The 15,173-nt window shown below is 39.0% G+C and overlaps 1 protein-coding gene across 5 annotated transcripts in view; it reads left to right on the top strand.

Moving 5' to 3' along the window:
- LOC116591803 overlaps positions 1-15,173 on the top strand; it is a 229,437-nt gene that overhangs the window by 117,898 nt on the left and 96,366 nt on the right. The window contains exon 5 of one of the 5 annotated variants that reach the window (XM_032345070.1): positions 4,231-4,300. The exons of the other annotated variants lie outside the window; for them this stretch is intronic. Coding sequence (XP_032200961.1) covers positions 4,231-4,300 — 70 coding nt within the window. The remainder of the gene's footprint in view (positions 1-4,230; positions 4,301-15,173) is intronic. 5 annotated transcript variants of the gene reach the window in all.

Raw genomic sequence — 15,173 nt, 5'->3', positions numbered from 1 at the left:
TCAGGTAATGATCCTAGAGTTCCGGGATCGAGTCCGCATCAGGCTCCCAAGTCCATGGGGAGTCTGCTTCTCCCTCTGACCATCTCCCCTCTCATGCTCTCTCTTTCTCAAATAAATAAATAAAATATTTTAAAAAATAAAATAATTATTTGTAATTAAAAATATAAAAGATTTACCTTTATTGTTATATTAAGTACATACATATATAAGTAAATTTACTATTCATCTGTTATATGAGGTTGACTATAATATATAATTAACATGTTGGTATTTATAAATCTAGAAGTAAAATTGTTTTTAATTTTCTTTTTTATTATTAATCATTTATAATAGTTATTAATCTTTATAATGACCAAGAACAGGTGAGCAAAATAGAATGTTCCTCCTTTTGAAAATAAAGAAATAGAGTCTCAGAAAGGGTCATTTCCCCTGCCCCAAGTCACATGGTTAGTAATGGCAGCTTTTGAAGCAAGATTCTGTGATTCTGAATCTACTGGTCTTACTGCTCCTGGCACTGCACTGCATTCCAGTCTTTTCTCCAGCAAAGTCAGGTATGGAAGGAAGGAGTCATGGGAATCTGGCTTAAAAGTCCTGAACTGAGGAACTGCTTGTAAATAGAAGAGGGTTAAATAACCTGGGTGAGGTAGGAGTCTGTCTTTGAAACAGGAACCTGAAGGGCACACAGCTGGCTCAGTCAGTGGAACGTGTGACTCTTGATCCCAGGGTCATGAGTTCGAGCTCCATGTTGGGATATAGAGTTTACTTAAAGAAAAAACAACTTGAGAGCAGAAATGCTATCAGAAGGAGCCTCAGTTTATGGTTTCCAGAATGAGTGCGTCTGTTGGAGAGCAGGACCGTAGCGCCGTTATTAAACCATTCTAAGAAATACACTAAAATTTTCCAACATTCAACATGCGGCTTGAAGCTGGGACCCTTGCGTGGGTCCTGTGGCTGATGGAAAGTGTCTTGTCTGGGGCTCAGCTATCCGGGGGCTGGCTTGTGTGGGACTCCACGGTGCAGGGGGGCAGGCAGCCTTCCTCTCATTTGCTGTTGGCCTGTTACCGCTTCCCATGTTTGTTCAATAGACTTACAGGTTATGCTAATCAGTGTTAATTAAAGCAGCAGCTACAAAATTGACACCTGGCTTAAAAAGATTCCTACGAAGAACCATAGGTTGAGGGTAATGATGATGCTAACACAAATGAGCTGTGAAAAATTGGCAGAGCTGAGACTTCCCTCAGTACCAGCTATTATCAACTATGAAATTAGCCGAAAAGTGAATTTTGTCTAAGAAAATTGTTCTCCTCTGTGGGCTGCTGTTGGAGTTACAAAACCCCTCCCAAGTGGAGGAGGTGTTGTTGCTGACGGCCATTCCCAGGGGTGCCCCGAGCCCTTCTGGGCAACAGTGGGTGACACCCGCCTGGGGGTATGGCCGTGTCACTAGTCGAGTTTCCAGTTTAGATTCTTTCTAACCTGCATTTACTGAGTATCCCTCAGGTACCAGGCCCCAGGCTAGTGTGGTGAAGACAAAGCCTTTCAGGAGCTTACAGTCTAAAAGGGTCTCATTCTTATGCTAAAATTATAGACTAAAAATTTTTTAGTTTTAGGGGATTTGTGGAGTATCTCAGCCAACCCTGTTACTGTTTAGGTCAGGACTTCTCTGCCACGCACAGCACACTGATGGCGTGTTGTCGGTACCTAGGAGCCATCGAAATTGCTCCCCTGACTTGGTAGCATTGCAAAATCGTATCCAGTTTTTCCTTTCTTCCTTGCTGTTTACAGTTGAGTTCTCAGTCCTGATTTTCTAACTTGCATTTTTTCCCAGGAGGCATTGCTAATCTATTCCAGCCTGGAAAAAATAAAATCCCCCAACTTCAGGCTCTAAATCATGTAAAATGAATGAGTTTTCTTTAAAAAAAAAATTGCATGTGTGAAGTTCTGTGTATTGACTTATTTTTTGAATGCAGAGTATCTTTGTCTGCATAGACTAATAGAAATTATAGCATCCAAGGCAGCAGAAAGAGCATGGCCTTGCTGGGTCACTTGACATCACTTCCCACTCCTGACATTGAACAGAAGGCAGCGTTCCCTGTGGGTACATCAAGGTTCATCATTTATGGTCAATGGATTGTTTTTCAGTTACGTAAGGAACCCCAAGAAGTTCTCACTTTCTGAAAAATAATGTAATAAGTACTTCAGGTTTGGAATATTATAAACAGAGTTGGCTTATTAAATGTTCATATGTTCCTCTGCACTGTTCTCAAGCAAGTTAAACAGATCAAGGAGGAGTCTCTCCCATTTAAAAATATCCAGACTCTCCTCATGTTTGTGTTCAAATTATTTTTGTAATGATTGGTGAGAGCAGCGTTATCTGAAAGTTTAGTGTGTGTTATCCCCGCCCCCTTTGGTGGTGATGGTGGGATATTAGATTAAAAAGTAGTGGTCTTTTTAATCTTTTTAGATTAAAAAGTAATGGTCTTCAGCTGTAGTTTATTGCAAATTACATTAAGAGTAGACAAAAGGAAACTCAACTATTTTAATGTTTCAGTAGAGGGAACCTTTGAAAAGTAAGAAAAACAGAAAGGCAAAGAAACTATCCATAGCTTCATCATTGAAATAAAAGTTCTATTTCAAGAGTACTTTTTAAAGTAACACAGTTCTGATTACCTTGCACTATTGCTTGGCCAGTGGGTACTCGTGAAGGAAAGGCGTATCGCTGAAAGTGGGGTGGATGACATCTGCATTAATCTTTTTTTTTTTTAAAGATTTTATTTATTTATTTGACAGAGAGAGATCATAAGTAAACAGAGAGGCAGACAAAGAGACGGGGGAAGCAGGCTCCCCGCCAAGCAGAGAGCCCCATGCGGGGCTCGATCCCAGGACCCTGAGATCATGACCTGAGCCGAAGGCAGAGGCTTAACCCACTGAGCCACCCAGGCGCCTCTGCATTACTCTTTGAAGAGTTAATTGTTTTTCTTTGAAATAGGCGAAAACAACTCCAATAAGAAATGCTTTGAGGAAATGGAAGACTAACCTATTTTAACAGAAATAGTGCAGAGATGTGTCTAAGAATATGATTTTGTCATAGTATTTTAGCCCTGGGTTGGATCATTTCAGTTTAACGTTGGTGGTTGAGAGCTGTTCTCCCCTTCGCTCACTCCACTGGGTAGAGCAGCAGTTCTGACGTGAGGTGTGTGGAAGTTAGGGGCAGGCGTGGGCGCACTGTGGAGGCACCCGCCTTCTATGGTGGGAATGATGACGTGCAGGCATTCTCAGTGAAACTGGTTTCCTTGACCTTTTCCTTCTGTATTCCTACTCCTTGAGCTTTAAAACAAACTGAATGTGCATTAAGTGCTTCCTGTTGAAGAAACGGAGGGGGTTAGTGAAGCTCTGTGGGGCTAGAGATGGGACCCTGGGTGGTAGTGGACACACTTTGGAGAGCTTGGAGACCATGTGTTTGGTTCTCGGATGACTCACCTGCTTTATAACATCAACGTCTCCAAAGCCAGATGCTTATATGGCTAGAATTGTTGGCTCTGTTGAATATCGGTTTTCCTACTGTGGAAGAGTCCTGTTTTTTTGTGATTGAGTGCTTAACTTTGGGAAGAAACAGTTCTGTGGTGTCTTTTAAAATGTTTTATAAATAAACCTGGTTTAAATAATACTTGATACTACATGTTCCATTGTCTTTAAAACCCATTTCTGTGGCAATATTCAGCACAATTAGTTACACAATTTAGCTATGTAAGATGTTATTGTAAATTTGAGGTATTTTTATGTTGGTTAGAAGATTAACATGGATTAATTTTTTTTTTTTTTTGCTGTACAGTTCTGTGAATTTTAACACATGTGGATTTTTGTAACCATCCCACAACTGTTTCATCCCCTCAGAGAGTGTCCTCGTGCTGCATTCTCTCCTACTCCCTGAATCCTGACAACCACTGATCTGTTCTCCAGTTCTATAGCTCAGTCTTTGTAAAAGTGTTGTTTAAATGGAAGGATGTAGTGTTTAATCTTTTGAAGTGGATTTCTTTCATTCAATGTAATGCCTTTTCATTCAGCATCATTTTAGTTGTGGGTATCAATAGCATGTTCCTTTGAATCCCTGAATAGGATTCTGTTGTGTGGAAATATTACAGTGTGTTTGTCCATTAACCTACTGAAGAATATCTGTGTTGTCCTAATTTGTGGGTGTTACAAATAAAGCTAACTGTGAACCTTTGTGTACAGGTCTTTACGTGAACACGTGCTTTCATTTCTCTGGGGTAAATACTTGGGAGCAGAATGGCTGGATTATGTGGTAGGTGTACATTTAACCTTCTAAGGAAATGACAAATCATTTTCTAGAGTTAACATTGTGCATTCCCAGAAAGCCATGTAGGAGTTTCAGGTGCTTGACATCCTTGTCAGCATTTGATATTATCAGTACTTTTTGTTTTAGCCATCCTAATAGATGTGAAATGGTATTGCATTGTGGTTTTAATCTGCATTTCCCTAATGGCTAATGAACATTTTTTTGTGTTCTTATCTGCAGCCATTAGTATATTCTTTTTGGTGAAGTGTCTGTTCAAGTCTTTTTTTTTTAATTTCTAAAAAATTTTTGATTGAAGTATAGTTGACATACGATATTGTTAGTTTAGGTATACAGCATAGTGATTCAACAGTTCAGTGCACTTTCAAATGAAAGTGCATTTCATGGCACTTCACAAAATGCCAGATAAGTATAGTTACCATCTGTCATTATACAAAGTTATTATAATATTATTGACTCTACACCCTCTGCTATACTTTTCCTCCCTATGACTTCTTTATTTTGTAACTGGATGTTTGTACCTCTTAATTCTCTTCACCTGTTGTGACCCCCTCCACCACCAGTTTTTTTTCCTCTGTATTCATGAGTCTGTTTCTGTTTTTGTTGTTGTTGCCATATTTTTTTTTTTTTTTAGATTCCACATATGAGTGAGATCATATGGTATCTTTCTCTGACTTTTTTTATTTGGCGTAATACCATAGGGCCATCTATCTTGTCTCAAATGGCAAGATTCCATTCTTTTTTTTTGTGGCCAAGTAATAATCCATTGTGTATGTATACCACATCTTTATCCATTCATTATCAGTGGATGCTTTGGGCTTTTTTGTACCTTAGCTATTATAAATAAGGCTGCAATAAACATAGTGGTGCATTTATCTTTTTGAATTAGTGTTTTTATTTTCTTTGGGTAAATGCCCAGAATTACTGGATCATATGGTATTTCTGTTTTTATTTTATTTTATTTTTTATTTTATTTTCTGTTTTTATTTTTTTGAGGAACTTCTGTACTAGTCTCTATCGTGGCTGCACCAATTTACATCCCACCAGCCATGCATGAGAGTTCCCTTTTCTCCACATCCACCCCAACTTTTGTTATTTCTTTTCTTCTTGTTACTAGCCATTCTGACTGCTGTGATGTGCTCGCTCATTGTGATTTTGATTACCATTTTCCTAAAGAATAATGATGTTGAGCAACTTTTCATGTGTCTTTTGGCCATCTATAGGTCTTCTTTGGGAAAGTGTCTATTCAGGTCCTCTGCCATTTTTCAACTGGATTGCCTGCTTTTCGGTGTCGAGTTATAGGATTTAAAATATATATATATATATATATATATATATATTTTGGATATTAACTTTTGTCAGCTATTAACATTTGCACAGATCTCCTGGACAGTAGGTTGATTTTTCATTTTGTTGATGGTTTCCTTTGCTGTGCAAAAGCCTTTTGATGTAGTCCCAATTGTTCATTTTTGCTTTTGTTTCTGTTAATGGAGGAAATAGTTTCAGGAAATATTGCTAAGGCTGATGTTCAAGAGTTTACTGCCTATATTTTCTTTTAGGATTTCACATTTAGGTCTTTCAACATTAAATTTATTTTTGTGTGTGGTGTAAGAAAGTAGTCCAGTTTCATTGTTTTGCATGTAGTTCTGCAGTGTTCTCAACACCATTTATTGAAGAGACTGTCTTTTTCCCCATGGTATATTCTTGCCTCCTTTGTGTAGATTAATTGACCATATATGTGTAGGTTTATTTCTGGACTGTCCATTCTGTGTCATTGATCCATGTGTCTGTTTTTGTGCCAGTACTACACTGTTTTGATTATAGCTCTGTAGTATAATTTGAAATTTAGAATTGTAATACCTCCAGCTTTGTTCTTCCTCAAGATTGCTTTGGCTATTTGGGGTCTTTTATGGTTCCATATAAATTTTAGGGTTATTCATTCTAGTTCTGTGAAAAATTACTATTGGTATTTTGATAAGGATTGCATTGAATCTTTTAGATTACTGTGGGTAGTTTTGAAATTTTAACAATATTTTTCCAATCCATGAGCATGGTATATCTTTTCATTTACTTGTGTTGCCTTCAGTTTCTTTCATCAGTGTCTTAAAGTTTTCAGAGTTATAGTTCTTTCACTTCCTTGGTTACATTTATTCCAAGTATTTTATTGTATTTTATTTTTTGGTGAAGTTATAAAGGGGATTGTTTTCTTAATTTCTCTTCCTGCTAGTCTCTTATTACTGTATAAAAACGATACATTTCTGTATATTAATTTTGTATCCTTCAATTTTACTGGATTCATTTAGTGTAATAGTTTTTTGGTAGAGTCTTTTCGGTTTTCTGTTTAAAATGTCTTGTCATCTGCAAATAGTAAAGTTTTACTTTTTCCTTACCAGTTTGAATGCTTTTATTTCTTTTTCTTATCTGATTGCTGGAGCTCTAACTTTTAGTATTGTGTTGAATAAAAGTAACAGAAGTGGACACCCTTTCTTATTCCTGATCTTAGCTGAAAATGTTTCAGCTTTTCATCATTGCATATGATATTAGGTGTAGGCTTGTCATATATAGCCTTTATTATGTTGAAGTATGTTCCCTCTAAACCTACTTTGTTGAGACCTTTATCATGAGTGATGTTGAATTTTGTTAAATGCTTTTATTCCATCTATTGAGATGATTATGTGATTTCTATCCTTCATTTTGTTATTGTGGTGTGTCATTTTGATTTATGGATATTGAACCATCCGTGCCCTGCTGAGATCAGTCTTTTTTTTTTTTTTTTTTTTTTAAGATTTTATTTATTTGTCAGAGAGAGAGAGGAGCGAGAGTGAGCACAAGCAGACAGAGTGGTAGGCAGAGACAGAGGGAGAAGCAAGCTCCCTGCCGAGCAAGGAGCCCGATGTGGGACTCGATCCCAGGGCGCTGGGATCATGACCTGAGCCAAAGGCAGCGCTTAACCAACTGAGCCACCCAGGTGTCCCTGAGATCTGTCTTAACTTGGTCATGATGACTGATCCTTTTAATGTGTTGTTGAGTTTGGTTTTGCTAATATGGGTTGAGGATTTTTGCATCTGCGTTCATCAGAGATATTGGTCTGTAGTTTTATTTTTTTGTAGTGTCTTTGTCTGGTTTTGGTGTCAGGGTAATGCTGGCCTTTTAGAATGAATGTGGATGTGTTCTTTCCTCTTCTATTTTTGGGAATAGTTTGAGAAGAATGGATATTACTGTTCTTTAAAACTTCGGTAGAATTCATCTGTGAATCCATCTGTTCCTGAACTTTTGCTTGTTGGGAGTTTTTTGATTACTGATTCAATTTCATTACTAGTAATCAGTCTATTTGGATTTTTTATTTCTTGTTTCAATCATGGAAGTTTTGTTGGTTGTTTTTGCTTTTTTAGAAATTTATTCATTTCTTTTTAGGTTGTCTAATTTGTTGGTATGTAACTTTTTATAGTAGCCTCTATTTATAATCCTTTGTATTTCTGTGGCATTTATTGTAACTTCTTTTCATTTCTGATTTTATTTGAATGAGTCCTTTCTCTCTTGCTCTCTTTTTATGAGTCTGGTGAAAGGTTTATCAGTTTTTTATTTATCTTTTCAAAGAACCAGACTTTAGTTTCATTGATCTTTTCTACTGTTTCTTAAATCTCTGTTTTATTTGTTTTCAAGTCTTTTGTCTATTTTTACTTGAGTTGTTTCTTTCCTTGGTTTAGCTTTCATTTTTTAAAAAAATATGTTTTGGATAAAAATTCTTTGTTGCAGGCGCCTGGGTGGCTCAGTGGGTTAAGCCTCTGCCTTCAGCTCAGGTCATGATCTCAGGGTCCTGGGATTGAGTCCCGTATCGGGCTCTCTGCTCAGCAGGGAGCCTGCTTCCTCCTCCTCCTCTCTCTCTGCCTGCCTCTCTTACTCCCTGTGATCTCTCTCTGTCAAATTAAAAAAAAAAAAAAAATTCTTTGTTGCCTATGTGATTTGCAAATATTTTCTCTAACCTGTACCTTACTTTTTAATTCTCTTAGCAGTGTTTTTCTTAGAGCAAGAATTTTTAAATTTGGAAGTGTGGTTTATCTTTATTGTCTTTTTAATGGCTCATGCTTTGGGGGTAATGTCTAGGTACTCTTTGTTTGACTCCACATCATACCAATTTTCCTTTGCTTTCTTCTAAAAAGTTTATAGTTTTACATTTTATGCTTAGATCTGTATGATCTATTTTGAATTTATAGTTTATAAGATCTGAGGTTTAGGTCAAGGTTGGATATCTGATTGTTTCAGTACTATTGAAAAGACAGTCTTTTGTCCATTGAATTGCCTTTCCACCTTGGCCCCAAATCAGTTGGTTTGGTATTTGTGTGGGTCAGTTTCTCCAGCTCTTCCTATTTCTCTGAGGTTCCCTTTCTTAGTCCTCCAGACACAAAGATGGGGCTTTAGAATGGGGCAGTGCGCTTCCTGTGACTGTCTCCATTCTGGGCCAGGGGCAGGAAGACAGAGAGCAGCAGACTCACATGGTGAGAATGTAGCTCCTCTGATTAGTGAGGAAGAAAGGTTCCTTTCCCTTAAGGTTTAGGTGACTGTTTCCCTCTGCTTACTACCACCTTGTGATCGATTCCCTAGGGCTGGGAACCTAGACGCAGAGAAATAAAAAAGAACAATGAGGAATTTCCCCCCATTCTAGGAATCACTTTTCCTGCTTCCTAAGCTAGAACTTGGAGTATTTATGGATTTTCCCACTCTCTCTGTATTCTGGTGCTTGCTCATGTTCAGAAGTGGGGCTACCTCGATTCCAGGCTGGGAAATTTTAGAGGAAAACATGGGGAAATTCGTCACTGGTTGGGTACTACTTTGAGTTTTACTCTCCTCCCCCCCCTTGAGCCTGCTGTGGTCATTTACTTTCCAGAGCCAGCTCTCAGACAGCTGTTTCAGATACTCTGCCCAGGTGTTACAGCTGCTTGCAGTGAAGAGGCTGGATGGAGTGTGCCTCCTTCGTCTTGCCTGAGACCAGACTCCCTTACGTTGTTTCGAAATACAAAACTTGGAGTACTGTTTTGGGTGGATTACATAAACCTTAAAATAATAGGTATTCTGTGGACAGTTGTTTCTCACAGGCTTTCTTTTTTTTTAAGTCATAGTATCTTGGCTGAATTGATTTATTTACATTTGTAAATATGAGAACAGAGTGGAAACCTTGTGGTTTGTGGAAATTGTGTGTTGAGATTATAGTGAGATTTTCTTCCTACTAAAAAATGAGCAAATGTTGAAGGCAAACATTTTAGTACTGTATGCAGATTTACACTTAGTACTGTGTGTTTTTAGTCTCACTACTGCACCTCGATGCACTTGGGAGGCCGGAACCATTTAATATGCTGTCTACATTGTAATTCTTATCTTTTGTGATAGCAAGAATTGTCTGACTTTATACCCTCAACATCCAGTATTGAGTTGCCTCTGAGATGTGAGTTGACATATCTACATTCTGAACCCCTTGCTTAAGCTTTGAGAGGAATTAGAAGAATTACGGAAGTCCTAAAAAGAGTGGCAAATTATTAACATATTCATTCTCTTCTGACTTAAAAAAAATATGGACTAAATATAATTTTCCAGACAGCTGGTAAAAAGCAAATATAGCGCTGTGGCCTCCTAGTGGAAACAACTACATGGTCTAGAAATTAGCTAATTTAGGTAATTATTTATCAGTAGAAACCCATTAAAAATTAGTGAGGGAGGAATCAACTGTCGGTGATCGTAAATCTCTTGAAATCAACCTCAGGAGGCCCTGTTAATGGGAGCACAGCAGGTTATAGGAGCAGAAAATTAGAAAGGCCGAGTTTAAGGTAATTAAGAATAACTCCTTTGGCATTAAAAATATAGAAAGTGACAGTAATATATGAAGAGGGAAGATAGTTGCATAATCCTGTGGTATCCCTTTATAGATACATCACAGTGGTCGTTGTTATTGGTGTTATGCTTTTGGCATCTATTTTACACAAGATGATTGAGTCTTTGAGGACTCTTTCATTGGCTCTCCTAGCGTTCCCATGCTTTTCCTATTTAAGACTATTAATGATTGTGATCATTTATGGACCTCTGTAGCAGACCCTGTCCTGAGCACCCTCTCTTGTTACCCCATGTCTTCCTCACCAGAGCCTTGTGAGACTGGTCCTGTTTGACAGGAGAGGGATTGGGCATGGGGTGGGTAAGCGCTGAGGACTGAATTCATGTGGTCTGGCTCTGGAGCTTTGCTTTACTTTTAACCTTTTAGCTATAAGATTGCTGAGTTGCATGGGGGAAGATTCTCAGAAGGATTGAGAAGTCCAAATTAAATACTAAAAATTAAATTAATTTTATGAAAATAAAGAATATTTTGACTAGGTATGTAGGAGCTTCAAAAATCATATGCTGCGTTTAGTGATTATCCAACTTAAACCGAAGAGGGAACGGGAACAGTCTCTGTTTTATGATTCATTCTGTTATCAGAATGTCTCTTCTGCCAGTTTTCCCCATGTCAGCTTGGTGTAAGTAACCGCTGTCTATCACCACCCCCTTCCTAAGTACAGCTCGCTTGGTAGAACTGTGCCACAGTGAGCTTCGGTAACCTGGTGCCGGGGGACTGCATCTAAAGGAAGACTCAGATGGGTTGAGGTTCGTGGAAGTAGGAACTTGGCACTTTTTTCATATGGGTAATTTAGGGTCCTAATACACTTAGTATTTTAAGCTTCCCAAATGATAGTAGGAAATGAGTCTTTATGAGTGTTCAAAAGAGATGACTCCTCTATGAGTTTCCTTCTTGTTACTGCAATGAATTAAATTGCTCTTAAACCAGTTGGTTGATTTTATACTTCTAAGAGAGATTAAGACCCTTAAGGAATTGAGGAATGGTGTTAACATCCTGTCCAGATGGATATTTGTGCCTGGATGTTCGTGTTTATCACATTTTTCTTTGTGAATCTACAGACAGCAGCCAACTCGGAGTCAGCCAGACAACTTGTGTGGTATCCTTCCTTCCTATGAACAATTTTGGCGGATAGCTAAGCACAGATAAGATCTTTTCTTGATGCCTACAGAGCTGTTTTCCTCTTTTTGATAAGTGACTTCATAATTCTAGACCAAGCACATACTAAAATCATTGTGGGAAAAAGTCTTAAAAAGCCAAAATTTGAGGGCTATCAAAATTGTATCCTTTGTCTAACTCCAAATACTTGGTTGCCAGTAGTTTATCCTCATTGCATAGACATTTGACAGATGTTTGAGATAAAAGTTTTTATTTCTGTTCCTAACAGTGGATCCTAAATAGATATTTAGGGAACTAAGAGTGGAACTGGTAGTGAGAAATGGACTCAGCGGTATCTGGTGGCAAAGTTGCATAGTCCTCTCTCTGAAGATGTCTCCAGATTGACCTTTCATTTGCATGGCACCAGACTTAGTGACCACTTAAAACCAGAACACTTTATTCTGTTCTTCTGGAGCCGTTGGTATTCTTGGAACATTACATGGATATAAAATGTCTACAGAAACCAAGGAAGACCCAGCTTCATTGTAATGCCTTAGGAAAATCTTATAACAGATCAAGCTTAAAATGTGAATTCTGACCGTAGCCTTATTCCTGCTCACTTGGATACTAGTTGACCGTCCCATTCTGCCCCTGCAACCTGTTCAGTTTCCCCTTTGCCACCATAATTTCTGTGCTGCAAAGCATGTTTAACCGTGTCCTCCTCCTGCTTGAAACATTTGCCAGGCTCCTTACAGCCTGTGGGAGAAAGTCCAGGGTAATTTCTGTGGCTTTCCAGACCTCTGATGGGAACCTGGGCATCCACATTATCTGCCAGACCTGCTTTGAACTTGGTCCTTTTGGCACACCTGTCAGTCTCTCACCTCCCAGTGCTTGCGCTGTTCCCTTTCAGTGCTTCCCTTAACACCTTCTGGTTCTGGAAGATTATACTCAGGGGGGTGCCTTCTTCTGACACCCACTAGATTGGGTGGTGTGCCCAGCTCCTGAACTCCTGTGACACTCTGTATCTCCCCATCTTTGTTCCCTGTCACTGGATTGTATTTATCTGTTGATGTGAGGGTGCTGTGTCTTCCTTGAGAGCAGGGCCCCATGTCTTAACCACCGGCTCCCTCAAGCCTGACACGGTAACTGACACGGTAACTGACACATTGTAGATATTGTGCTCAGTGCATGTTAATGCCTGAGTGGTAGAGTGACCTTCCAGCTCCCGAGTTCCCAGCCCCAGAAATGTTTCGGGGAGGAGCTGAGAGGACTCTGTTACTCAGAATTTATTCTAGCTCTCATTTTATTTTTATTTTACTTGATGCTTTTAGTTAGCCTTTTTATTTTTTTTTATTTTCATTTATTTATTTATTTTTTTAAAAGATTTTATTTGTTTATTTGACAGACAGATCATAAGTGGGCAGAGAGGCAGGCAGAAACAGAGAGAGAAGGAAGCAGGCTCCCTGCTGAGCAGAGAGCCAGATGCGGGGCTCAATCCCAGGACCCTGGGATCATGACCTGAGCCAAAAGCAGAGGCTTTAACCCACTGAGCCACGCAGGCGCCTCTAGTTAGCCTTTTTTAAAAAAGTTTTTATCTTTCATCTTTGACAGCCAAATAAATAAAAACCCTTTTAGTAATTAACATCATATTAATAGCTACAAAATCCCAATACATACATTAACACTAATTTTTCCAACAATGGGAGTGAGCACTGTTTACATGTTATGGTTGTAGGAACTGAGGCCGGAGAGAGGTAAATTAGTCTGCCCAAGGTTTTACCTATAGTTAGTAGTCATTAGAACCAGGATTTAAATCTGGGTTTGAATCTGGACATTAGTACATTTCATTGTCCCATTTTGCCCTCAAAGAAAGCTGGTGTTTGTGTACTAATTTAACACCCGGCAGGAAGTCCTCCGCTGTCAGGCAGTGCTGAAATGATAGAAGGCTTGCTGTTTGGTGACCCTCTTTGAAGTAGAAAGGGATAATCTTTTTAAAAAGGTGAACAGAAATCAACATAGAAGTAGAATTATTTTCTGTTTAGTTTCTCCATTTGGGTTTTGTTTCTAGCTTTAAACAAAATCTGTCCATCGAGTCAAAATGAAGAAGGTAGACCTGACCTTTCTTTTCTACACCCTGTAAGTTTCTGGTTCTCCCCAAAGATAGCAGTGTCCCCCCACCCCCGCCCCACCAGGGTTGTGGAATTATTGTCTTTATGTTAGACATCATTTTTTGCACATAATACCTTAGTTATTTTGACAGTAGGAGGTGGAGGAAGGTGTCCAGTAGCATTTCCACAAAGATGTAAGAAAATAATGACTCTCCCCTCTATCAGACAAGTTGTTTTAAAGCAACTCTACTTTTTCAAAATAAAATGATGATATTGAGGAGAATAAAAATGCTGTGGCATAGAAATTGCAGTGTGGTTCAAGTGACAGTGACAATCAGGGTGAGTTCAGATCCTAGATCTCCAAATGACGCTCACCAGCAATTCACCTGGCTCGGAAAGCACCGAGAAGCTTGAGATGTGCGGTGCTCCTGGTACTCACTTCCCCCACGCCCCCTCCACAGGGTCCCCCTGGCCCGCTTCCCTGGGTTTGTACTCCTGGCCCCACTCACTCCCCAGTTCAGCTCCCAGAGTGGATCCGATGTTTCAAGAATGAAATGTCTTCTTTGCCCAAAGGAAAATATTGGAAAAGTTGTATTCTGATTTAAAAGGCTGTTTAGTAATGACATGGGTGTGTGATTTAGATGACAAACAGTGAATCATAAAATAATATGTTTTAATACTACAAAACTTTTTTTTTTAAAGATTTTATTTATTTGACAGAGATCATAAGTAGGCAGAGAGGCAGGCAGAGAGAGAGGGGGAGGCAGGCTCCCTGCTGAGCAGAGAGACGGCTGTGGGGCTCCATCCCAGGACCCTGGGATCATGACCTGAGCTGAAGGCAGAGGCTTAACCCACTGAGCCACCCAGGTGCCCACTACAAAACTTTTTGAAACTGCTTTTTTGCCAAATCTTACTTACCATGTATGCTTTAAGTATTTTCTAGCATCTGCAGTGAAAGTTGTGTTTGACTAGTAGGAACATGGATCTGAATCAGCATGGTTGATCTCTCATGTGAAATGTCTGTAGGGAAACCTCTTAGGAGTTGTTGTTCCACCAAATCATCAGGGAGGGACTTAGGCTGCTCTGGCTTTTAGCATCCTAAGCAGCATAAGGCCATCATCCACGAAATCATGGGATACTGTCAGAGCTCGAGCCAAACTGTCTGCAGGAGGAGGGGAAAAGAAAAGTGGCAAAAGGAACTTTCTGGAATCTCCACCCACTGACTTCTTGAAACTCTTTGGCGACCACTGTCTTCAAAGGAGGCTCAACTGTGGTGTTTAAGTGGGCATGTTGCCAGCCTAAATAAAGTCAGATTTCTGTGACTAAAGAGCAACAGGAGGGCAGTGGACATTAGGTTTGAAAGGGTTGACTCTGCCACCAAGTATGAAGTTTATTTTTTAAGTCATGAATCTGCTTAACTATCTTTTCAGACTTTAAAGGCAGCCGTATTATGTAAGGATATTTTAAGGAAATATTTCAGTTTTAGGAAAGTTTTTTTTTTTTTTCCCAGTCTACGACTGTGCTTTTTGTAAAATGTTCTTTTATTTCTCTTGAATAAATAATCTCGTAATATTATAAATATTAATAATCTGGGCTTAAAATAGAGTAGGATTGATATTATTACATGCTTCAGAATAAAACACTCTTTCATGCTTCAACTAAAGGCACATGTTTTAGAAATCGCTGCGAAAAATCACGAGGTCTTTCTCACTAGCCCCTCCTTTACATGTAATGGGAAACAGCTCTGTCCATCGGGTGGTGAAAACTGCTTCGGGTG

The sequence above is a fragment of the Mustela erminea genome, chromosome 5, assembly GCF_009829155.1.
Source record: "Mustela erminea isolate mMusErm1 chromosome 5, mMusErm1.Pri, whole genome shotgun sequence".
Lineage (NCBI taxonomy): Eukaryota > Metazoa > Chordata > Mammalia > Carnivora > Mustelidae > Mustela > Mustela erminea.
The sequence above is the reverse complement of the archived record's forward strand: the minus strand, read 5'-3'. Positions and strand labels throughout refer to the sequence as shown.